Here is a 25,418-nt window from a genome sequence, read left to right as displayed (position 1 = left end):
CTACAGATAGAGTCATACGATGTGGAAATAGGCACTTTGGCCCAACTTGCCCATGCTAACTAACATGCCATCTACACCAGTCCCACCTGCCTGTATTTGGCCCATATCCCTCTAAACCTATCCTGTCCATATACCAGTCCAAGTGTTTTTTAAACATTGTGGTGGTATCTGCCTTACCTGTCTCCTCCAGCAGCTCGTTCTATACATCCATCATCCTTTGTGTGTAAAAGAAATGCCCCTCCGGTTCTTATTAAATCGTTCCCCCCTTGCCTTAAAATGCTGGAATCGAGCAAAAAAAACTATTAGAGGAACTCAAGGGGTCAGGCAACATCTGTGGAGGGAATGAACGGGTGATGTTTTGAATCAGGACCCTTTTTCAGACTGAAGAAGGGTCCTGATCCAAGCCATTTGTATTGACCAACATCTGTAGCTATTTGTTTCTCCAAAATGTCACCTGTCCAGTTCCTCCACAGATGCTGCCTGATCTGCCAAGTTCCCCCAGCTTGTGTTCTGTTATACTGTTCACAATTGACTGGAAATACTGGATCGGACTGTGAAATTTGAATAGATTCGCCAGCAACAGAATTCAAAAGTCTGGTAACAATTTTGAATCAATATCCAAGCCAAACGATCTGTCTCATAGATGAGTTTGACACCCACTCAAATAAAGCAGTGAAGCTAATATTTAACACTATAGTCAACATTCAGTGCTAAGACTCTGCTGCAGATATGTATCTGACTGTGAATTTGTGGAATTCTTGGCCACAAGGCAGTGGACGTCAATTTACTGGATGAATTTAAAAGAGAGTTAGATAGAGCTCTTGGGGCTAGCAGAATCAAGGGATATGGGGAGAAGGCAGGCACGGGTTACTGATTGTGGATGATCAGCCATGATCACAATGAATGGTGGTGCTGGCTCCAAGGTTTAATGGCCTCCTCCTGCACCTATTTTCTATGTTTCTATGACTGAAAGGTTATTAACCTTTTAAAACGCCCACTTTGGAAAGCATTTAAAATATTTCTCTCTCTATATATATATATATATATATATATATATATATGCATTTTATTCTATCTAACAAAGTTGGTCTGGTACTCATAAGTCAGAGGTCACACAACTGCCACGTGAACTTTGTTCCGTATACTCTGTACTTGGGTAATTTATACAAAATTAAAGAGCTGAAACCATGAATTTTGTTCCATTTTGAAAGTTAACTAGATGGAGAAACCTTGAAATGCAGCACCATATGGTATAGGCAGCATATTATAACTGTTAATGACAGATTTAGAAGTGTCCATAAAATCATGGATTTTACTAAGGTAATTTACTCTTTTGAAGGTATGAATTGCGAACAAAAGGGCTTGACTGACATATCAAATAATTGAAAAGCCTGATAAACATCTGTCTGAAGGACTTTGGCAGTCTACATTTTTAAACAGTTAAAGGAAATGTTTTCCTGGCACCGGACCATATTTAGTTTTGAGACAGCCTGGTGTACAGGTGTATCCCTGGCATAAAGAATAACACAACATGACATGGCCGTGCCTACAATTGAATCAGTGATTTTCCTGTCTCGATCATCAATAGGAGGTTGTGAGCAGCAGCATTCCTCATTGACAGGAGAGGGCAATTGCTCACCATTATACAATCTCTTGGCTTGGCAATTGGCCAACACCGTGTGTGTGTGCGTGTGTGTGTGTGTGTGTGTGTGTGTGTGTTGCCCATGTGTTGCCTGTGTGTGTGTGTGTTGCCTGTGTGTGTGTTGCCCGCGTGTGTGTGTGTGTTTTGTGTGTATTATGCACACGTGAACACAATGGCCTTGCTGGGAGGAGAACTTGGGACTAAGGAAGGACCACAGACCTTGCATCCTGGTGCTGCCAATAGTTTATGGAATGGCTCGAATGTGGAAACCGCAATCTCTGAGCGGCTTTAAAATGAAGGTGAAATGTGACGCTATTGTTATTGGCCATTATGTGGGGGAAAAACAATTCAGCTTCCAATGGTCGGATCTTGTCCTTTTATAAAACAGCTGTTTCATCATTTGTAAGATCCCTTCCATGTACGTTGGTCATTTTCTTTGGTGAAATTTTGTCAAGTTTAAATGACCATGATGGTAAAGTCACACAGCTTGGAAGCTGTGTTTATTGGTTTTATTATTAATATTATTATTAATTTGTATTAGAAAGGTAGGATGTGTGAACTTCAAAGCGTGCTTCAGCAGGCTTTGAACTGGAATAATAGTAGAAAATATTACAGTTAAATCCAAGGCCGCAAATAAGTTGTTTTCATAGGAAACATAGGACGTAATGTGATTCGCAGAATGTAGTTTAAAAAGTGCTTAATGCTCTTTCTTGTAAATATAAATCTTGCAATCAAATAGAAAATGCAGAAAGCTGACGTGCAAGTAAGGCAACATCTTTCTCAGTAGAGCAGCTTATCCTAATAACAGGTAATATTACAAACCTGAAGAATTAACTTTGTTTCTCTCTCCACCTGGGTTGTTTGACATGCTAATCACTTACTGCAATTTCCTGTTTTAAATTTGATTTTGAACATGCCTGGTATTTTGTTTCGGTAGTTGGTGAATTATCAGCCACAATGAAGTATGTTTTTTTGACCTTAGGTCAGAAGATGTCTGATCCAGACGGGAGGCGACCACACAATAGACAATAGACAATAGACAATAGGTGCAGGAGTAGGCCATTCAGCCCTTCGAGCCAGCACCGCCATTCAATGCGATCATGGCTGATCGCTCTCAATCAGTACCCCGTTCCTGCCTTCTCCCCATACCCCCTCACTCCGCTATCCTCAAGAGCTCTATCCAGCTCTCTCTTGAAAGCATCCAACGAACTGGCCTCCACTGCCTTCTGAGGCAGAGAATTCCACACCTTCACCACTCTCTGACTGAAAAAGTTCTTCCTCATCTCCGTTCTAAATGGCCTACCCCTTATTCTTAAACTGTGGCCCCTTGTTCTGGACTCCCCCAACATTGGGAACATGTTTCCTGCCTCTAATGTGTCCAATCCCCTAATTGTCTTATATGTTTCAATAAGATCCCCCCTCATCCTTCTAAATTCCAGTGTATACAAGCCTAATTGCTCCAGCCTTTCAACATACGACAGTCCCGCCATTCCGGGAACAATCCCTTGAGCCCACTGAGATTCCGATAGTTCAAGGCTGATCTGATCTTGGCCTCCATTTTTCTGACTCTTTATCCTCATCACGGTCCAAAAATCTGCTCCAGTTTTCTCAAAAGACTGGGTCAGAAAGGGAATTATTGAGTTTGGCTGAAATTGTTCTTTATAATCCGGCAGAATATTGATAACCCACCAAAAATGTGAGTTTTGAAAGAGCTCCATTGCACAAGCAGTGAGCAGCTCAGCCAGTGACAACAAATGCAAGGTGTATTGACATTTTAAACTGTAATAAAAATATTACACATTCTTGTCACTAAAATCTAGCAGCTTTAAGATGCTTTTTATCTTTGAGCAGGGAAGATAAAATGGAAGCTGAATGTTTGCATTAGAGGACTGTATGTGACAATTTTGAAGAGATTGTAAAACACAAGCACAACTGCAATACTTAGCAGCAGGCGTTCTGCTTTTGTTCATCAGCCCCTTCCCTTATCTCTCAGCTAACAACCTGCCGCCCACTCACACATTCCAGTGGGCTGACCTGGGTCCTGCCTCTCCCCAAGGGCTGTGGAAGCATATTGTAACTTCCTATTCAAACATAGAATTGCATTCTTTGTTCTCTCTTGCTTCGTTTGAGTTTCTGTTCCCGGAGCTAGTTGATGAACATAAGAAATAAGGAGCAGGAGTCGGCCACATTGAGCCTGCTGTATAGTTCTGCAAGTTCAAGGCTAATCTGAATTTCACCTCAGTTTTCTTGCCTGTTTATCACTGTCATAATCATGGTCCAAAAATCTGCTTGGATTATTCTCATGAGACAATATAACTCGATGAGATAATGTGGCACAGTGGCGCAGCAATAAAGTTGCTGTCTTACAGCGTCAGAGACCCAGGTTTGATACTGACTACAGGTGCTCTCTGACTGAGTTTGTACCTTTTCCCTGTGACAGTGTGAGTTTGCCTCGGTTTCCTTCCACACTCCAAAGACCATGCTGCTGGTAGGTTAAGATAAACACAAGACGATGGGATAACTCAGCGGGACAGGCAGCATCTCTAGGGAGAAATGGGTAGGAGAATGAATGGGTGTCATTTCGGGTCAAGCCCCTTCTTCTCAAACCCGTCTTGACCCGAAATGTCACCCATTCCATCTCTCCAGAGATGCTGCTTGTCCCGCTAAGTTACTCCAGCATTTTGTCTATCTTTGGTGTAAACTAGCATCTTCAGTTCCTTCCTACACAGGTTTGTAGGCTAATTGGCTTCTGTAAATTGCCCCGAATGTGTAGGATGTGAAACTGGGATAACAGAACTAGTGTACGAACAATCTTTGGTTGGCGCGGACTCGGTGGGCCGAAGGACCGGTTTCCACGCTGCATCTCTAAACTAAACTAACCAATCCCTTCCTCCCAGGTATCATTGCAGTGAACCTTCTCTGAATCACCTCCAATGTAAGCATATGCTCCTTGAGTGGACAGACCAATACTCTTTGTGTGTCTATGTGTGGGGACATACTGCGATCATCTTGTTCAAATCTGCAGCAGAAGCTTGACAATTTAATATGTATTACTTTTGCTGGGCAGGTGTTTATTCATAGAAATAAACTGGATTTTGCAAAGTTGCTTCCTGTAGCTCTTTGCATAGAATCTTCTTTGAATAAAGTCTTCATGTGTACAGGCCCATATGGCATGATTCGCAGCAATGACTTATCATTGGAAAATTGCACACACCAAGTTAAGCTGTGTCACTGTTGAATGGCAGTGAGCCAATGTGGCTGCCTGACTAGTTGCATAGGGAGCCTCGGGGATGTATGAATAAGCTCAAGAATTATCCTGGTGATCAACTAAATAGATTGGTGTGTTCATTAAAGCAAATTAATTGGGCGGCAGGGTGCCGCAGCAGTAGAGTTGCTGCCTCACAATGTCAGAGACCCGAGTTCGATCCTGACTACGGGTGCTGGCTGTACGGAGTTTGTACGTTCTCCCCGTGTCGTGCTTGGGATTTGTCCATGTGCTCCGGTTTCCTTCCACACATCCAAAGACGTACAGGTTTGTAGATTAATTGGCTTTGGTAAAAAGGTGAATTGTCCTTGGTGTGTAGGATAGTGCTCGTGTGCGGCGGGGATTGCTAGTCGGCACGGAGTAGGTGGGCTGAAGGGCCTGTTTTCCACACTGTTTCTAAACTACACTAAACTAAACAAATTATATCGTGTGGGTGGAAAGGAATGATGAACAAAAAACAATACTCCTGATGGAAACTGGGCCAAGAGTAGATAACAATCTGCCTAGACTTCTTGGAACGTGAAATATTTTAATTAAATGTATTCTGGAAAAGTTGGAAGATTATTTTAATCTGAAGCTGCTAGAAATAGCTGAAAGCTATAAATTTGAACCAAGGAGATGGAAAGAAGTTTGATATTAAGTAGAACTTATCCTTTCTTTGCAATTTTAGTGCCATTTTCAATTGTATCATACTTGATGGATCCGGGTTGATAGATGAACAAACTCGGTGTGAGATATTAACCACATAAAACCTAGCACTCAAACTTGCAAGTAGAATTTGCTGTTACTGAAATGGCATTGAAAAATGCCAGAGAATTTTAGCCACAACAATGTGACCGCATGTGTTCCGATTTCCTCCCACACTCCAAAGACGTACAGGTTTGTAGATTAATTGGCTTTGGTAAAATCGTTCCCGGTGTGTAGAATAGTGTTAGTGTACAGGGTGATCGCTGGTCGACGCGGACCCGGTGGGCTGAGGGACCTGTTTCCGCGCTGTATCTTGAGTCCAAAGTAAAGTCTAAAGTCTAAGTTAACTGACGAGTTGAAACCCACAGTCAGAGGGTCTTACAAAGCCCAAGACCATGGAACAGAGTTGAACGCACCCTGGTGACACTGTTCCAGTTGGTGAATGTCATTGCAAATCTATCACTTGTGAAAGTACTGATAACTTAGAACACCCATGGATTTCAATTGCCAGAATAAAAGTTACAATTTGATACCCTGCAGATCCAAGGTTATATTGAGAAGCAAAAGGAATTTTAGAGGCAATTCAAAACGATGACAGAAAGGAGGACTTTATAACATTAATGTTTTATTCAGGACAATTGGAAACTGGAACTATCTATGCCAACATCAGTAGCTGCAGCAAACGGGCAGATTTTCAATTTGCAACCAGTGCATTGACATGCTGATTAATGCTGCTCCAAGCCATTCGAGGCATTTAAGCAGGTTTCTGTTAGCAGAGAGCATCATTAAACTGAAAACTTTATTCCAGAGAGGGTTCACAGGCATTTGTGCTAATGGAGTGCCCAGTGCGATAATATTGTCAGCGAGGATGTTATCCATCATTGTAGCAAGCAATATAACAAGAAAAACTTTTAATGGGGAAAGACTTGTCAGCCAGCTGACAGCTAGAGGCGTGTTATACTTTGGAAGGATATTACTATGATTGAAAACCATACACCTGAGGCTCTGAGCTCAGTGAAACACAAGGTGACAGGTTAAAACGGGTTATCTGTAAGCCGTGACCAAATTTTCTGAGTGCTTTTTTGAAACCTGCTCATTTTAAATTGAATTCAAGGATTCTTGACGAGAGTAATTAATTTGCTGAGACTGTTTTCCATGATATCATAGGGAGGTTTTATAGGGACATTTTATACTAATGACACAGCAACGTAATGCTTTCTGAGACATTTCAGGTATCAAAACGATTGACAAGTTATCAAACGTTATCAATTGTAATGTTCAATGATATAAGGATAAATTAAATCAAAGTGTAAAATGTTGCTAAGCGTGGGTCAATGATATTTTATTGGGAGAGGGCATCATGATGAGTGAATGTTTCTCCTTGGAATGATCTGTAATTGCAACCCTGGATCTAGAAGGAGCTCCATGATGAGGATTGTAATCTTTGGAAATCTCTACCCAAGTGAGTTGTGACGCCTGAAACATTGAGTAGTTTAGGCTGAAAATGATGATTTTTTGTGCCATTGGAAAGTTGAAAACTTTGGACAGCAAGCAAACAAAATGGAACTGAAGCAAGGTCAAATCAGACACCCACTAATAAAAAGCAGCAGACGACTCCTGCACTTATTGTGAATGATCTTATTGAGAAAATGGCGCACGCTGGCAGCCTCGCCAACAGTCTGTCTTGTCCTTTTCTTCTTTTGTTGTTTTTAGTCTGTTGTTAAATGTATCTTTTCGTGTATCTTTAGTTTTGTATTATGTGGGGGGAGAGGGGGAAACTTTTTAAAATCTCTTTCCTCAACAGAGATGCGACTTTTTCGTTATCATATCTCCGTCCGCACTGCGGCCTAACGTCGTGGAGCTGGCGGTCCCTTTGCTGGGGATCAACTTCGGGAGCTCCAACCATGAGAGCCTGCGGACTTAACATCGTGGAGCTTGCGGTCCCTTGGTTAGGGATCGACTTTGGGAGCTCCAACCACAGGAGCTTCGGCCGCCCCGACTGCGGATTGTTTGACTGCCCCGACTGCGGATTGTTTGACTGCCCCGACTGCAGATTGTTTGACTGCCCCGACTGCGGGAGAAAAGGAGGGAAGAATATAATACGTTATTGCCTTCCATCACAGTGGTGGATGTTTATGTTCATTATTATGTAGTTGTGTGACTTGCTGCTTTTTTGGATGACTGTATGGCAAATCAAATTCCTTGTATGTTTTTACATACTTGGCTAATAAATTAATTACAATAAAATACAATTCAATACAAAATGGGCCAAATTTAAGGCAATTTAAGACGTAGAAACAAGGAACTTCAGATGCTGGTTTACCAATGAAAGACACAAAATACTGGAGTAACCCAGCGGGTCAGGCAGCATCTCTGGAGAACACGGACAGGTGACGTTTTGGGTCAGGATCAGTCTGAAGAAGGGTCCTAGCCCGAAACGTCACCTATCCATGTTCTCCAGTGATGCTGCCTGACACGCTGACGTACTCCAGCGTCTTGTGTCTTACCTTAGGACAATTTAACTTTGTTTAGTGAGTTGGGTTGTGATGTATAAGGGAACCATGGGCTGAGCTGATCACTGGGATGAGTAGAACTTGCATTTATATAGTCAAGCATTGGTGGTCAAGCATTATAACTTTACTATTTGTAATATATTATGGAGAATTAATCACAGGGTTTTGATTCTTGGATGGCTGGCCTGATTTCAACTCCACTGAGATAACTGGCTCAGAACTTTGGCCACTGTCTGCAGTCTGGCTGCAGCAACTTCAGCTCAATCGAATTAAGTGTCAACACTGTTGCTTTCAAGTTGGACACAATGTCAGATCGGTATGATTATATTTGAAAACTGCTAGAGTCCAGAGTGTTTAATTGTCATGTGCACCAAAAAGGGAACAATGAAATTCTTACTTGCAGCAGGATAACAGGTCTGTGAACATAGTATTCATAGATAACATAATGAACAAAAGGAAGTTCAATAAATTAAAATATAACCTCAATATTAGTGCAAGACCAGAGCCGAAGTACCAATTGCAACCAAAGTAGTTTGTAGCTTAGTTGGTGTTTGCGGTGTACAGGAGCCTGATGGTTGTTGGGAACAAACTGTTCCTGAATCTGGAGGTCACAGTTTTCAAATTCTTGTACCTTCTTACCAAAGGCAGGAGGAAAATGAGAGTGTGGCCAGCTTGGTGTGGGTACTTGATGCTGCAGGCAGCTTTTTGTGGCAGCGCCTCCTATAAATACTTTAGTTGGTGGGGAGGGGAGTCACGGTGATGGCCCGGGCAGTGCCCACTCTTTGTAATCCCCTTTGTTCCTGGCCGTCTGAGTTGCTGAACCAGGCCGTGATGCAATCAGTCAACATGCTGCCTACTGTGCACCTGTAGAAGTTGTCAACATGTAGTCTCCTCAATCTGCAAAGGAAGTTAAAGACTTCATCATCATCATATATATACAGCCGGAAACAGGCCTTTTCGGCCCTCCAAGTCCGTGCCGCCCAGTGATCCCCGTACATTAACACTATCCTACACCCACTAGGGACAATTTTTACATTTACCCAGCCAATTAACCTACATACCTGTACGTCTTTGGAGTGTGGGAGGAAACCGAAGATCTCGGAGAAAACCCACGCAGGTCACGGGGAGAACGTACAAACTCCTTACAGTGCAGCACCCGTAGTCAGGATCGAACCTGAGTCTCCGGCGCTGCATTTGCTGTAAAGCAGCAACTCTACCGCTGCGCTACCGTGGTGGGCTTTCTTTATGATTGCATGAATGTGCAGGGCTCAGAACAGATCTGCAGAGATACGCACTCTCAGGATCAAGTTGTTGCCTCTCTGTCAATGAAGATAGGTTTGTGGATCCTCGGCCTTCCTCTTCTAAAGTCAACAATCAGCTCCTTGGTTATACTGACGTTGAGAGCAATGTTGTTGTTTTGGCACCATTCAATCAGAAGATCGATCTCTCTCCTATGCTCATCATTACCTGTAATTCGTCCAATAACAGTGGCGTCTTCGGCAAATTTAAAGATGGGGTTGTAACTGTGTCTGGCTACGCAGTCATGGATATAAAGTGAGTAGAGCAGGGGATGGAGCACAAGAGCCTGGAGGTGGCCCTGTGAAGAGGGCTCTACTTGCAAAACAGAATACAATCCATACATTTTGCATCAGGGCTGATACAAAGCTGAACTGCCCTAAACCCAGCCTAATCACATTCTCCAAAGAATCAGGTCGAGATGGAATTAGATAGGCAATAACATAATGGTTGCCTGAGAAACTTGCCCTACACGAGATGTGACAATAATGATCGTGGGAAAGGTAGACAAAATTGTTTGGCTTTACGAAGACTGTAGAGATCAAGCTGTATGTGAGGATCAGTATCTATTTCCCTCCACTTGAGACTTTTACACAAAGATTATACCCCTCTCATGTCTATTGAATATTGATAAAGACTGTTCCCAGTACTTGACCATCAACACTCACACACATGTTTACTCCTACATGAAAAAACCCCCGTGGTGTTGAGAATTTGACCAGAGTTTTGCAGGTCGCTGCAGATGGGATCTGGCAAGGAATGAATCATTGCTTGTGCAATCAAGATGGTCTGTTGATTACCACAAGCACAGAGAAGAAAAAGTTCTGGTTTTGAAGGAAGTGTTCTTGAGATTACATAAGTATAAAGTGAAGTGAAAGCAAACCGATTGTGTGCATTTTGTAACATAAAATATAGTATCTTGCCTTGAAGTCTAATGCCAATGGCCTCCTGCCAGTGTAGAATGAAAGCCATCCGCAATCTGCTTGTCTAAAGATACACCAGAGATAAAGCAGGTAGTACAGTATTATGCACAGTTTTGTCCAGAGTGGTTATAATATAGAGCTAACCATTGTAAAGAGGATAGGAATAAGGAATGACTAAGTGTGTGCGATTAATGCACTGACCGATAAGAACAGTTCAACTCTTGTTTATTAACAATGTATTAGTTGAAATAAGCAAGTGATCCATCAGGATATGGTGTTTATGGGCAAATGAAACCTCTTACTTTCACTTTGTGCTTGCTCCTGGTGAGAGTTTAAAATTGAGAAGAACACTTTCCAAATAGTATTGAGAGTCAATAAATTACATTATTTTTACTTGGCAAATTCATAAACCATTTAGGAGTCATATCAAGTCCAAAATCAATGATGTCTACTATCATAGTGTCAAAAATGCCAAGCTGGACAATACCTCTACCACAGTGCCACTGTGCAACAGAATACAGTGGTTCCAAACAGAATGCCACTGCAAATGTTTCAAAAGCAACTGCATGAAAACTCTGTTGGAAGGGAAAATGTGTTAAATGCGGTTTACATGCATTTCCTACTGACTACCTCTGAAATTACAATCAGACCCAGAAAAAAAATTGGTGCTTTAAAGGGTAAGTGAACAGATGTTAAAAGAATTGACAGACTTGACTCATGCCGGGTTAAAGAAATGAAACCATTTCATAGTCATTGTAATGAGTTGTCATGTGAGTAGGGGTGTAACAAGTGGGACCATAGAGCAAAAAAATACCTACTTCTTCAACATCAAATTTTTTAATCGGAGGACTAAAGAGTTATCTTTATGGGGAAAAGCATTTTCTCCATAAAGATAACTCTTTAGTCCCTAACTATGGGGAAAATGCTTTTCCCATAGTTAGGGACTAAAGAGTTATCTCTCCCCACCCTACAGGATTGAAAAATAATACCTATGTTTATTTGCCCATTTGCCGATAAATGTGTTTTTCTTGAGGCAGAATGAATGTGGAAGATGTAGAGAAGGAGAGAGTGGCAGAAATTAATTACTTTGGTTGGAATGAACACATGTAAAAAAAAAATCAATAATGTTCAGAACCAAAGCAATTGTAGACCAAATGATTGAAACAAAATGATGACCTGGTGACCTAATTGTGTTTTTGTAACACAATTTGCTACAATGCAAGGTTTCTCAAGGATGCAAATATCACTTTTTAGGAGAACTACTGGGACGTGCCATAACAGGAGGAGAAGTCACCAGAACCTCCTTTGAATTTATAGTTGTGGCCTATTCGACCACATAAACCTGTGTAAAAAGGGAATGATGGTTTCCTGAGATCAAAGAACAATTAACATGGATTGTTGAAGGACGTACAGGTATGTAGGTAAATTGGCTGGGTAAATGTAAAAATTGTCCCTAGTGTGTAGGATAGTGTTAATAGTGTTAGTATGCGGGGATCGCTGAGCGGCGCGGACTTGGTGGGCCGAAAAGGCCTGTTTCCGCACTGTATATATATGATATGATATGATATGAAATGAAACATATGGGTTCATATGTGTAATTGGATCTATTATGGCTGAGTTGAAGACTATTTGCGTGTGTGCGTAGTGGCTTAAGTATAGAATTCGCTTGAATTGCCAAGGACCCATTGCTGGTAAATGAACAATTTTGGGGCAGCACAGTAGAGTTGCTGCCTTACACGTACATGAGATTTATCTGCGGATTTAGAAATTCGGCAAAGGGAATGAATAAAATTGTCTAAGTCTCCGCTGTAAATGGCTTTCCGCGAGACAGTGAGCGAGGGAGGGGTGGGATGCTAGGTATGCAGTGGCCGATCAATCGTGACTGGTGGCACATTTTCCTACCCTGCCCTTTACAATCACCATTGGTAAAATTCCCAGTTTTGTACGTGCGTGGAAAGTTCACATATATAACACTTTATCTCCTTGTTAAATATATCTCCAATTACAAGCTTTTCACATGTAGGAACTTTTAATCGCATTTCAAAATGAATACATTTAACCTGCAAAGGAATATTCTTAAATGTTTGCATGTTGTACCAAAGCACTGATTTTTTTTTCTCTCTCTCTATGGACGATTACATTGTTTCAATGCTCTTTAAGAATTTGCAGCTGTGTCACCGAGTGTGCTAACGTTTCCCACAAGTACTTTGTAATGCAAATTTGTATTTGTTGCTTGTTACCGTACACGAGGCCATTTGGCCCATCGGGTCCACACTGCTCCCCGTGAGCAATAACAATGGACTCTCCCTAAACTTCACCGACTTATTATCTCTTGTGCCTATCACCTGCCCTCTTGGTTTCCCTGCTATTAACCTTGGCTAGTGTGGCCATTCGCCCCACCATCACTTCCCTGTGATATAGGGGGAAGCTAGATTGCCCAGGGTAACCCCAGAGATCTCAAAGTGAGTGGGTAAACTCCACACAGAAAGCACTGTAATGGTTTTGGTTTTGGTTTAGTTTAGAGATACAGCGTTGAACAGGCCCTTCGGCCCACCGAGTCCGTGCCGACGACTATTTGAATCCTACACTCACTAGGGGCAATTTACAGAAACCAATTAACCTTCTGTAAGGGAAATGGGCATGGAAATACCCTCCACAAATTCCCCCCACAGCTGAATGGGTGGGGGGAAGTACTTTGTTTTGATGTGTCTTTGAAGGGCTCTCAAGACCTTGAGAGTTGACATTGTAGATATGTCCCCATCCACTTTAATGTAAACACATAGAAGGGATGCATTTTAATTTTCTTTTATATTGAGCTCCAGTACTTTGTTTTGATGTGTCTATGTATTAAAGTACTTCCCCGGCTCCATTCTCCCCCCTTGTAAATCTTTCCTTTATGCGAGCATCTGTTCAACTGGCTATCTAGTTGTGTGTTTTGTTTGGGACGTTTTAGTGCTGGAGTATTTCAGAGAACCGCACTTTAAATCTGTTTTTTTGCTATGTAATAACACTAACGGGTAATTATCCCCGCGGAACACTCCCTCGAACAACGCTGTGCCACTGGCTGGACCGCGTAGTCGATTTTAATGGTGTGCGGGCGCGGGCCATAGAGTTCTACCTATGACTCGGCCCACTGTACCTGGGTAGGGGAGCACAGAGTTACGTACACGTACACAACGCTCGTACTGTCACTGTATGGCCTTGGTATGTGCGCTCTCCATCCAGCCGGACTCCGCAGAGCTGACAGTACAAATTTATTAGCGCTATCCATGCAGCTGGTTCTCATTCATCAATATCAGAAATAAAAGGTAAGTGAGCTTATGTTAGAAGCACATGTTGCACAAAAAGGGGAGTCTGTATCAAGACTTGGCAAACCCATGAAAGATAATGGAAATCCATTGCATCCATCAAATATATAGCCTGCTTAAGTTGACTTGTTATGGTGTGAAAATATAAGAACTATCTTAGTTGCAAAACAAAAGCATTCAAGAGTCTGTATGTCATAGACACTACAATGTTCTTTTTTTTTTTAACCTGACTCAATCAGGTAAAATGTGTTATTGTAAGTTATAATTTTTAAAAAACAGGATAAATTAAGGGTAAACAAGCAAGATGGTGTCATTTCAAGGTATAATTATCAAAACTATTCTGCTTAAAGGGCCCCCCTTTCACCCCCGACAGGGGCGTTGGCCCTTGGAACCCCATCTCTCATCCTCATTTTTCAGCTTTCCCCTGTCTCATACCTTCTTACAGCGCCAGAGACCCGAGCTCAATATTAACTACGGGTGTTGCCTGTACAGAGTTTGTACGTTCTCCCTGTGACCACGTGGGGTTTCTCCGGGTGCTCCCGTTTCCCCCCACACTCCAAAGATGTACAGGTTTGTAGGTTAATTGGCTTTGGTAAAATTGTAAATTGTCCTTGGTGTTTAAGATAGTGTGAGTGTAAGGTGTGATCGCTGGTTGGCATGGACTCGGTGGACCATAGGACCTGTTTCCATGCTGTATCTCTAAGGTTGAAAGTAAAGTCTAAAGGGGTTAGTATAGAAAAGGACATGGTTTACAGAAATACCTGCATGAATCTATGACTGTCTATTTCTGATAATAGCCCTCCATACGGTTCATACCATTCTATTTCATAAAGATACCAAACTAAATTCTGGTTTCTTTACATCATCTCGCTTTAAATCAAGGAAGCTTTCAGAAAAAAGTGTTGACAGGATATTCAAAACTCAATTAAAAGCATTGCTTGGTTTATTTCTTGCTTCAGAGAAATCATTTTTCAAACTCTGAGATAACAATTGAAAGATGCTCCATCTACATATCCAGTCAGCAGCTGCCCTCTGTTAGATTTCGTCATTTTTATGACTGCTTTCACATTTATGATACACATTAACATGGATTGAAATGAAAAATGAAGAAAAAAAACAAAAAAGTTTGAGGATGTAACAAGTAAAATGGATGTAGTGTATCTAGACTTTCAGAAAGCCTTTGATAAGGTCCCACATGGGAGATTGGGGAGCAACATTAGAGCACTTGGAATTGGGGGTAGGGGATTGACATGGATTGGTTGGCAGACAGGAAGCAAAGAGTAGGAATAAACGGGTCCCTTTCAGAATGGCAGGCAGTGGCGAGTGGAGTGCCGCAAGGTTCGGGCTTGATTTTTTTTTAGATGTGTTCATTCCCAGACAGCAACCAAAGTAATTAATTTCCCCCACCCCTTCCTTCTCTCCATCTTCCACATTCATTCTGCCTCAAGAAAACCAACACATATTTAATATTCACATGACTGTCAAGCTGATCCAAGAGCAACTTTAAAATTGGTCTGAATAATAGTTATGACCAATTTTGTATTGCGGCATGGGCTTGAGAATTCATCTCTTTTTCATTATTTTTTTAGAAGTGCAGTAATAACCACACTGTTATTGCACATCACAGCTCAATCCTGCCCACAATTATTGCACAACGTCTGTCCTCTGATACTCAACACCTCTTCTACTTGTGCACATAAGCAGAAGTTGGGGACGTGTTCGAAGCTGGTGTACCGACAATTAACCCTTCAGTTAACTGGGACTAATGACCTTTTAGGATCTGGTTAAGTTTTTTGTTTAGAATCATAGATTCATACACCATGGAAACAGGCCCTTTGGCCTAACTTGTCCATACTGATCAACATGTCCCATCTGCACTAGTCCCACCTGCCTGTGTTTGGTCCATATCCCTCTAAACCTGTCCTATCCATGTAACTGTCTAAATGTTTCTTTAACGATGCAATGGTCCCTGCCTCACCTACCTCCTCTGGCAGCTCGTTCCATATACTCACCACACTTTGTGTGGAAAAAGTTGCCCCTCAGATTCCTATTAAATCTTTTCACCTTTATCCTAAAATAATGTCCTCTCGTTCTGAATTCAACTACTCTGGGCAAGAGCCTCTGTGTGCCAAATAATCTTTCTTTATTTTGAATTTGTCAATTAAATTACTGCAGTTTAAAAAAAAACCATTTAAACTTTTTAAATGTCTGATTCAATTAACAGCATGAGTATTATGGATCCCACTAGATCCCATGAGATAAGCAAGGGTGCAATGCTGAAACTTTATAAAGCACTGGTGAGGCCACATTTGGAGTATTGTGAGTAGTTTTGGACCCCATATCTGAGGAAGGATGTGCTGGCGTTGGAGAGTCCAGAGGTGGTTTATGAGAATGATCCCGGGGATGATTGGGTTAACGTATCAGGAGTGTTTGATGGCTCTAGTCCTGTACTTGTGGAGCTTAGAAGGATGAGGGGGGAATCTCAGAAACCTACTCAGGATAATGAAATGCTTAGATGGAGTGGACTTGGAAAGGATGTTTCCATAATGGAGAGTCATGAATCAGGGGGCACATCCTCAGAATAAAAGGACATCCCTTTAGAAGGGAGATAAGGAGGCATTTCTTTAGGCAGAGGGTGGTGAATCTGTGGAATTCATTGCCACAGATGGCTGTGGAGGCCAAGACATTGGAGGCCAAGATGGTGAACCATTTTCTCTCCCTTCCCAGGGTGACTGCTGAGCTGTTGGCAGTGTTCCACACTTTCAGTTCCCTGAAGGTTGCAACACAAGTAGACACGGTGGTGATGCATGTATTTGGCACGTCTGCCTCCCTTGGTCAGTGCATTGAGTACAGGAATTAGGACGTCATGTTATAACTGTACAAGATGTTGGTGTTACCACTACTTGGAGTTGTGTGCGTGATTCTGGTCATCCAGCTAGAGAAAGGAAATTAAGCTAGGAAAGGTGCAGAAAAGATTAACCTGGATGTTACCAGGACAGGAGGGCTTGAGTCACAAGGAGAGACTAGACAGGCTGGGACTTTCTTTCCCTGGAGTGTAGGAGCTTGAGGGGTCATCCTATGGAGATATGTAAAATCACGAGGGGTGTAGATAAGGTGGATGATCAATCTCTTACCAAGTGCAAAGGAGTCTAAAACTTGAGAATATAGATTTAAGGTGAGAGGAGAAATATTTGAATGTGATAGTTGTGTTAACATATGACGAGCCATCGGTTGTGTGGGAAAATAACTGCAGATGCTGGTACAAATCGAAGGTATTTATTCACAAAATGCTGGAGTAACTCAGCAGGTCAGGCAGCATCTCAGGAGAGAAGGAATGGGTGACGTTTCGGGCCGAGACCCTTCAGACTGATGTCAGAGGAGGCGGAACAAAGGAAGGATATAGGTGGAGACAGGAAGATAGAGGGGGAAGGGGGAGGGGAAGAGAGGGACAGAGGAACTATCTGAAGTTCGAGAAGTCAGTGTTCATATCGCTGGGCTGCAAGTTGCCCAAGCGAAATATGAGGTGCACTTCACTACCAATTTCCATCCTGCTCTTAAATATACTTGGACTGTCTCCGACATCTCCCTACCGTTTCTGGACCTCACCATCTCCATCACAGGAGACAGACTAGTGACTGACATCTACTATAAACCCACTGACTCGCACAGCTATCTGGACGACACTTCTTCCCACCCGGTCTCCTGCAAAAAGTCTATCCCCTACTCCCAATTCCTCCGTATACGCTGCATCTGCGCCCGGGATGAGGTGTTTCACACTAGGGCATCAGAGATGTCCTCATTCTTCAGGAAATGGGGCTTCCCCTCTCCCATTATAGATGAGGCTCTCACTAGGGCCTCTTCTATATCCCGCACCTCCACTCTTGCACCCCTTCGGCCATTCGTAACAAGGACAGAATCCCGCTCGTTCTCACCTTCCACCCCATCAGCCAGCGTATCCAACAAATCATCCGCCAACATTTCCTTCACCTCCAACAGGACCCCACTACTGGCCACATCTTCCCATCTCCTCTCCTTTCTGCGTTCCGCAGAGACAGTTCCCTCCGTAACTCCCTGGTCCACTCGTCCCTTCCTACCAAAACCACCCCATCCCCGGGCACTTTCCCCTGCAACCGCACGAGATGCAACACCTGTCCCTTTACCTCCCCCCTCAACTCCATCCAAGGACCCAAACAGTCTTTCCAGGTGAGACAGAGGCTCACCTGCACCTGCACCTCCTCCAACCTCATCTATTGTATCCGCTGTCAACTTCTCTACATCGGCGAAACCAAATGCAGGCTCGGCGATCGTTTCGCTCAACACCTTCGCTCAGTCCGCCTTAACCAACCTGATCTCCCGGTGGCTGAGCACTTCAACTCCCCCTCCCACTCCCAGTCTGACCTTTCTGTCATGTGCCTCCTCCAGTGCCACAGTGAGGCCCAGCACCTCGTATTTCGCTTGGGCAGCTTGCAGCTCAGCGGTATGAACATTGACTTCTCCAACTTTAGATAGTTATTCTGTCCCTCTCTTCCCCTCCCCCTTCCCAGTTCTCCCTCTATCTTCCTGTCTCCACCTATATCCTTCCTTTGTCCCGCCCCCCTGACATCAGTCTGAGGAAGGGTCTCGACCCGAAACGTCACCCATTCCTTCTCTCCTGAGATGCTGCCTGACCTGCTGAGTTACTCCAGCATTTTGTGAATATGAGCCATCGGTTTATACGTTGTCCCTGTGGGTTTTCTCTGGGTGCTCCAGTTTCCTCCCACACTCCAAAGACGTACAGGTTAGTAGGTTAATTCGCTTTGGTAAAATTGTATATTGTCCCTCGTGTGTAGGATAGTGCTGGTGATCACTGGTCGGTGTGGACTCAGTGGGCCAAAGAGCCTGCTTCCGCAATGCATCTCTAAAGTCGAAATCTTCAGTCTAAGATTTGCTTAAAAGATCATCTAGTAATGAAAAACAATGTTCTGACTGTAGCCCCATTTTTTCTATGGGTTGTCTTAAATCTTGGGACGATTTTAAATGTAGTGCAATGCAAATAACATTGTCTTAGATGCTGTTATACCCACATCCAGTGATATTCAGCTTTATTAGCTTGAAATTAATAGCTGGTGTAGTGGAATGTCAAGGCAGCTTTTTGTCCACACCCGTATCAGCTGTGCTGAAGAAAATGGTCTGAACCTCCAACTAAAGCAAAGTGCAAGTAGATTTCTATTATGTTTACCTATGAGTTATGAGTGTAATTTTTTATAGCTCAAACTATTGTGGACAAGCAGTCTGCCTCTGAAAATGTAGCAACTTTAATAATGAGACCGAGAAAAGCAACAGTGTAGCACCGCACCTGGAATTTTAACATCAATGGATAGCAGGCATTTGTTTTTACTAATATACAATTAGGATGGATCTTTATAGATACCAGGAACTGCAGCTACTGGAAGTAGGAACAAGGAACTGCAGATCTAGTTTACAAAAAAAAAGGCACAGTGCTGGAATAACTCAAAGCGTCAACTCAAGATTCCAGCATCTGAAGAAGAGTCCCGACCCAAAATGTCCCCAGAGACGAGGCATCCCTAGAGAACATGGATAGATGATGTTTCTGATTGGGGCCCTTATTCAGATGCTGGAATCTCATGTAGAACACAAAGTGCTGGAGTAACTCATTGGTCAGGCAGCATCTTTTGATGGATGAATCTGTTAATGTACGCTTTGATAGAATGGATTCACTTTCTAATACTGACTGAATTCGTTTATTTTCCTTTCAGATGACTGTCATGCCATCAAGTACTGATATTATGGACAACTCCCACAGCCAGACTGTCCTTGGTTGTTTGAATGAACAACGCACCAAAGGTGTATTCTGCGATGTCACCATTGTCGTGGAAGACACCAAATTTAAAGCCCACAAAAATGTATTGGCAGCTTCCAGCACTTACTTTAAGAACCTATTTTCAAGCCATGAGTTGTGGTTGGTCGGCCATATCCTTGAACTGCCTGACTTCAAGGCAGATGTGTTTGCAGAAATATTGCATTTCATCTACAGTGCGAAGGTGGTGGTCAGAGGGTGTGAGCGAGCAAAAGATCTTGTGGATGGTGGAAAACGACTGGGGATTTCATTTCTGGAAAATCTGGCGCCTTTCTCTCAGCAACACATTGGGCCTGTGGATGCTCTCTACAGCTCATCACCCAATTCAACTCGATCACTTTCTCCTGCCTCTTCCCTCTCCCTGTCAGCAGGTTTTCACAACCTGAAAGCCGAGGCCTCCAGTTCTCTTTGCGACAAAAGCTGTGAAGATTTCCCTTCTATTAATGGGCCCCGAATCACAAATGCATTTTCCATTTTCAACTTGCAGGATGGCAGCGACTTGTATTTTCCACTTGACTTGACTGCCAATGGCAACAAAAAGGCCACAGGATCTGATAAGCTGTCCATGGTATGTGCTCCCCACGATACAAATAGAGCACAGCAGAAGCCTGCTCAGACCTTCGCTGAACATTCCTACGCCGTGTTCTCCTCCAGAAAGGATCAGCAAAATGGTGGGCACTCTGGTCTTCAAGAACCTTCAGAAGAAAAGGAAAAGCCTTTATACAGCGATGGTTGTGATGCTGCTAGCACTGGAGCTGGGCAGGACGGTCATCCAGTAGACCAACTTTGCAAGACAAATCAACTACTTCATGCCACTAGTTCAACTGACTTTAAGGTTCTACGGTTTAATTTGAATGCACTACCACCCACAAGTGAATTGCCACTTACTAATCCATTAAATGAGCCCACCTTGAATACACAGGAAACTACCAGTGGAGTTACTGCTGCAGAGAAATGTCCCCCTGCGAGGGAAAACGTGACTAAATCAGTGCCTAATACTGTTTGGTCTGAAACTATGCCGGAAAAGGAAAGTCAAGCTGCCTACAGCTGTATGTATTGCCCGCGATCTTTTAGCACTCGAGTTTCATTGAATGTCCATTCCCAGATCCACACAACCCTGTTAGAAAAGCCCCTGTCTTGCAGACACTGTGGTAAACCATTTGTTCACCTCAAGAGGCTCCAGACACACGAGCATATTTGCAGAGGGCCCGGAACGGTTCCGCCTGACTCTGATTCTACAGAGGAGCACGTGGAGAACTTTTCCAGTGACAATGAAGTTGCAAGAAGTGAGGAAGATCTAAATATGTCTTCTTGTGCTTCAGAACCAGAGAATACCAACAAGCGCACAATAAATTTGGTACGGTCAAGACGAGGCAGCTGCTCACCAGACCCAGAACATTTTGTCAAGGTTGTTGAGGGGCACATTCTGTATTTCTGCAGTGTTTGCAAGCGCTCCTATGTGACTCTCTCCAGCTTGAAGAGACACGCCAATGTACATTCATGGAGGAGAAGCTATCCCTGCCACTACTGCAATAAAGTATTTGCATTAGCCGAATATCGTACCAAACATGAAATATGGCATACAGGTGAGAGGCGGTATCAATGCATCTTTTGTTTGGACACCTTTATGACCTACTATACTTTGAAAACGCATCAGAAATCGTTTCATGGCATTGACCCAGGTCTTCCCACGAATAAGAAGATGGCCAATGTGGGATACAGAGCCAAGATGTATCCATTCAAACTGTACAGGCTTCTACCTATGAAGCTACAAAAGAGACCGTACAAAACCTACACTCGATCTTGTCCAAATAAGTTCAACAGAAATCAAGTTTCTGGAGTTTCTTCAAATGATGTAAATATGGCACCTGTTGGCCTCGGTAACCTTTCGATTACCAATCCATCATCTACTTCAGAGAATTTGCAAGACAACTTGATCTCTTCAGAGACCATTCCTTCAGAACAGTCGCTTCAGTTTACATCAACTCAGGATGGGCCAGGTGATGAAGAACAACGACCTCGCCTGACTGGAGAAAATGGCTGCCAATTCAATGATTCCTCGCCTGCTTGGACTTCAACAGAAGATGAAGCTAATTGTAGCAGTAAACGTTGTATTGATAATGGACCACAAGGCTTGGCTACTGATGTAAATACAGCAGGTCTCTCTGTTATTAATTATGGGCATACAGCCCCCTCTGTTATAATGCATAGCAATAGGGTTTCATCGGTTATCAAGCATGGAAATGCATTTTCTTCTGTCATTACATATAGTGGTGGGACAGAGCTTGGTAGCGATGGTTATCGGACGTGCCCAAAAACCAATATGAGTAGTGACTCCTCAGATGCAAAAACAAGGAAAAGCACAACGAAAGATGGTGTTAAAACGCAGAATAAAAGTGGCCATACGAAGGCAATAGAAACAGCAGAGGGAAGTAGACAACTGGCAGGACCTGGGGCTATGCACAAGAACCGTTCAAGTGGTTTCTCGGGGGGAAGCCGTACAGAAACCTACATTGCGAAACCTGCCTGCCCAGGAACCTCCAGAGACAACCAGATGGCTCCTCTTTGCCAAATTACAGTGAAAATTGGGGACAAAGCGGTTGTACAAAGACACATCTCTGACTCCAAACTGTTCCGTCGAAAAGGTCGGAAGCCAAAATGGATAGTAGCAAAAAAAGATAAAGTGGTTGAACGTTTCAAAATGGAGGAAGATGGAAATCAAAACCTGAAGTCGTCCAGTTTTCCAGATCCTGCTGGAAGTATTGCAGATCCCACAGGAGGTGTAGAAACGTGCGATGAAATGAGTGATCATGATTCAAATGACAAACTATGGCGACCGTACTATACGTACAAGCCAAAAAAGAAAGCTAAAGGGTTTCATAAAATGCGGAAGTCTAGGTGGAAAAAACAGAGAGGATCTAAGGACCCAATTCATCCTGATTCTGTATCTAGTACAACTGAAGAAAAGGATGTTGACATCCCTGAAGAAATTACTCACAGTAACATTGTTAGTGATGAATCCCAAGAGAGCAGCATTCGACTTGATAATAAAATAAAGCCTGTCGATGAGGAAATGGAAAGCAACCTAAAATGGAATTTGACTACAAAGCCTTACTCATGCACTCTGTGCACAAAGTTATTTACAAACTCTTCTACTCTGAAGACTCACCTCAGATGTCACACTGGTGAGCAGCCATTCTCCTGTGAAACTTGTGGACGCCGGTTTTCCATCCAAGGGAACCTTCATAAGCATGAACGCATTCACGTGGGCATGAAAGAGTTTGTTTGTATGCATTGTGACAAGGCCTTCACTTTGAGTGAGACTCTGAAGAAGCACGAGCGGATCCACACTGGAGAGAAGCGGTACCGCTGCCACTTTTGCCCGCAACGTTTCCTCTACCTGAGCACCAAGAAAAACCATGAGCAGAAACATTTGGAAAGAAAATGCGCTCAGCAAGAAGGAAGAGAACACGTTTGTTTCCAGTGCTTTAAGATTTGCAAAACAGCAGCTGCGCTCGGCGTGCACCAGAGAAAGCACTCAATAAGATATTCTGCTCGTGAGGATTCGGAAGGATTGTTAAATTGCAAGAGTGACCAACATGCAAACACGATGACTGAATCCAAACACAAAAATAAAGCCGAGACAGAGGGTGAAGAAGCCACTCCACCAACTATACCTGGAATTGTCGACCAGATTCATTGTTCTCTCAGTACGGAACTCGGGCCATTCATTAGCCAGTCTGAGCCACAGACTGTACCGCAGAAGACTGACTGTGTTGCTTATCCATGGGCAAGTTCCCACGATGTGGGACCAAGTCACTTGCAAAGAACGCTACCAGAAAACAGTGAGACTATGTGGAAAATTCACCAGCAAAGTCTAGACATAAATCTGCCTCTTTGTACAAATATTTCATACAATCAGTGTGACAGTAGCCATGGAGAGGATGAAAGACTTGCTTTCTATCAACGTTCTTCCGAAATGTTTTATAGTCGCCAGGTGGAGGGGATTGTCTACAAAGCAATGTGAAAGGCCCAGTCTAGAGAGTTTTGTGTTTCCTGGGACTCTGGAACGATGTGGGGATGTTACATGAAAACGAACATGTTTACCTGAGTGGTGGTTGTATGTCACACAGTGTGGGCAATAGTATATTATGATGTTTAAAGGTCAAATATTTCTGAAATTGAGAAACAAGCCGCTTCCTTTTGAAGTTAAAAAAATTCTTTTGTTTTGTTATAATGCTCTAATCTCCCAAAGTTCTTCAATTTTGTCCATTGCTATAAATTTGTTGAAGCCAAAAAGCAATTGCAAATATCATTTTCATTGCATTGTGATAATATGCAGAAAGGCAAGCTCAGAGTGAAAGATGAGGCAAAGGTTAGAAACCAAACTGTGTATAATTTTTGAAGAAACAAAGAGCAAGTACCTTTATTGTGAAGTAGCGAACATCCAGCATATTTGATTTCCTGAACACCAGAATATATTGCAAAGAAACGACATGGAAACCATGACCTAGCCAGATGCAGACTTATACTACACTCTGCAGCTGCACATGCATACATGGTGACTCCATGTATGTACATAACTTTTTGTTACAGTAAGATATATAACAGGATAGATTGATTTGTGAGCTACTCGGTATTCACAAGTAAAAGTTTATTGAAAAAATGTTGTGTTGAAGATCCAGTTGAGTTGCAATTTATTTTCTAGTTTGTACAAAATGAGACTTAAATCTTTGAGGAAAAGTGACCACTTACGTTCCTTGCTCTTTCCTGGAGTGTCATATGCGTTTGGGTTTTTTTTTCACCGGAACACAGAGTTACAAAGATTTGCAGGATTTTCCTGTTGTACATATTGTGAATAACATGAAATTCCACCCTGTACACCTATTGTGACTGCCGTTGGGTTAATGTTTTGTGTAACTAAATGCACAGTTAGTTTGTGTCAAGCCAAGTTTTTTTTGGGTGGGGAGAGGGGTAAAGTTACTTTTGGATAAAACTGTGGAAAAAACCCCCCCATCTCTGCAAGATATAGATGATGGAATTAATTTGATGTAATAAAACAAATTAAAGACTATCATTTTTCTGTTTGACTTGTTGAACTATGTATAGCGTTCAGATACATTTTCCATACCCTGTTTTATCTTTGATCGCTACCTTGATGCGTCAGGATGTGTTGCATGCCACAACGACCAGGCAGCTGATTACAGAGATGGAACTTTAAAAAAAAAAACAAAGACACATATCACTAGTATTAAACACGACTCACACGGGCCTGAAAACAGACAGATTTAGGAGATAAGACTAAAGTCTTGGTCAAATAGGAAAGATTTAAAAGGAGACACAGGAACTGCGAGATGCTGGAAGCCAAGTGCTGGAATAACTCAGCGGATCAGTCAACATCTATGGAGGAAAAGGATCTTTGGAGATTTTGTCTCTTGTTTTGAAAAATAAGAGCCATTTCTAAAATGGCAATCCACCTTATGGGCAGTCCCTTACCTGTTTCTTGCATTCTCCAGAATTGCAGGTATAATTCTATTATCAGATTAATCCCTTCAGAATATCAAATTCATACATGTAATGTAATTCCGATTAGAAATGGTTAGATTACAAGAGTACAGCACAGGGTGGCTGCCTCACAATGCCAAAGACCCAGATTCGATCCTGACCAGGGGTGCTGTCTGTGCGGAGTTTGCACGTTCTCCCTGTGACCGCATGGGTTTCCTTCCACATCCTGAAGACGTGGAGATTTGTGGGTGAATTGTCATCCAGTGTAAAGGACGTGCTTGTGAAAGTGGGATAATATAGAACTGATGTGAGCGGGAGATTGATGGTTGGCGTGGACTTGATGGGTTCAGGGCCTGTTTCCATGCTGTATCTTTAACATAAACGAAATAAAAACAAAAATGAACAGGTCATTTGGCCCAAGT

General features: G+C 42.7%; 1 protein-coding gene across 9 annotated transcripts in view; it reads left to right on the top strand.

The window, feature by feature from the left end:
* zbtb38 (zinc finger and BTB domain containing 38) overlaps positions 1-24,574 on the top strand; it is a 57,499-nt gene extending 32,925 nt beyond the window's left edge. For all 9 annotated transcript variants that reach the window (XM_078410384.1, XM_078410378.1, XM_078410376.1 and 6 more), the window contains one exon: positions 19,391-24,574. In XM_078410384.1, the coding sequence (XP_078266510.1) occupies positions 19,391-23,518 (4,128 nt within the window). In that variant the 3' untranslated portion in view covers positions 23,519-24,574. The remainder of the gene's footprint in view (positions 1-19,390) is intronic.
* The last annotated feature ends 844 nt before the right edge of the window (positions 24,575-25,418 follow it).

The sequence above is a fragment of the Rhinoraja longicauda genome, chromosome 13 (genome assembly GCF_053455715.1).
Source record: "Rhinoraja longicauda isolate Sanriku21f chromosome 13, sRhiLon1.1, whole genome shotgun sequence".
In the NCBI taxonomy this organism is placed as follows: Eukaryota; Metazoa; Chordata; class Chondrichthyes; order Rajiformes; family Arhynchobatidae; genus Rhinoraja; species Rhinoraja longicauda.
Note: the sequence above shows the minus strand (reverse complement) of the source record. Positions and strands in the feature narration are given on the sequence as shown.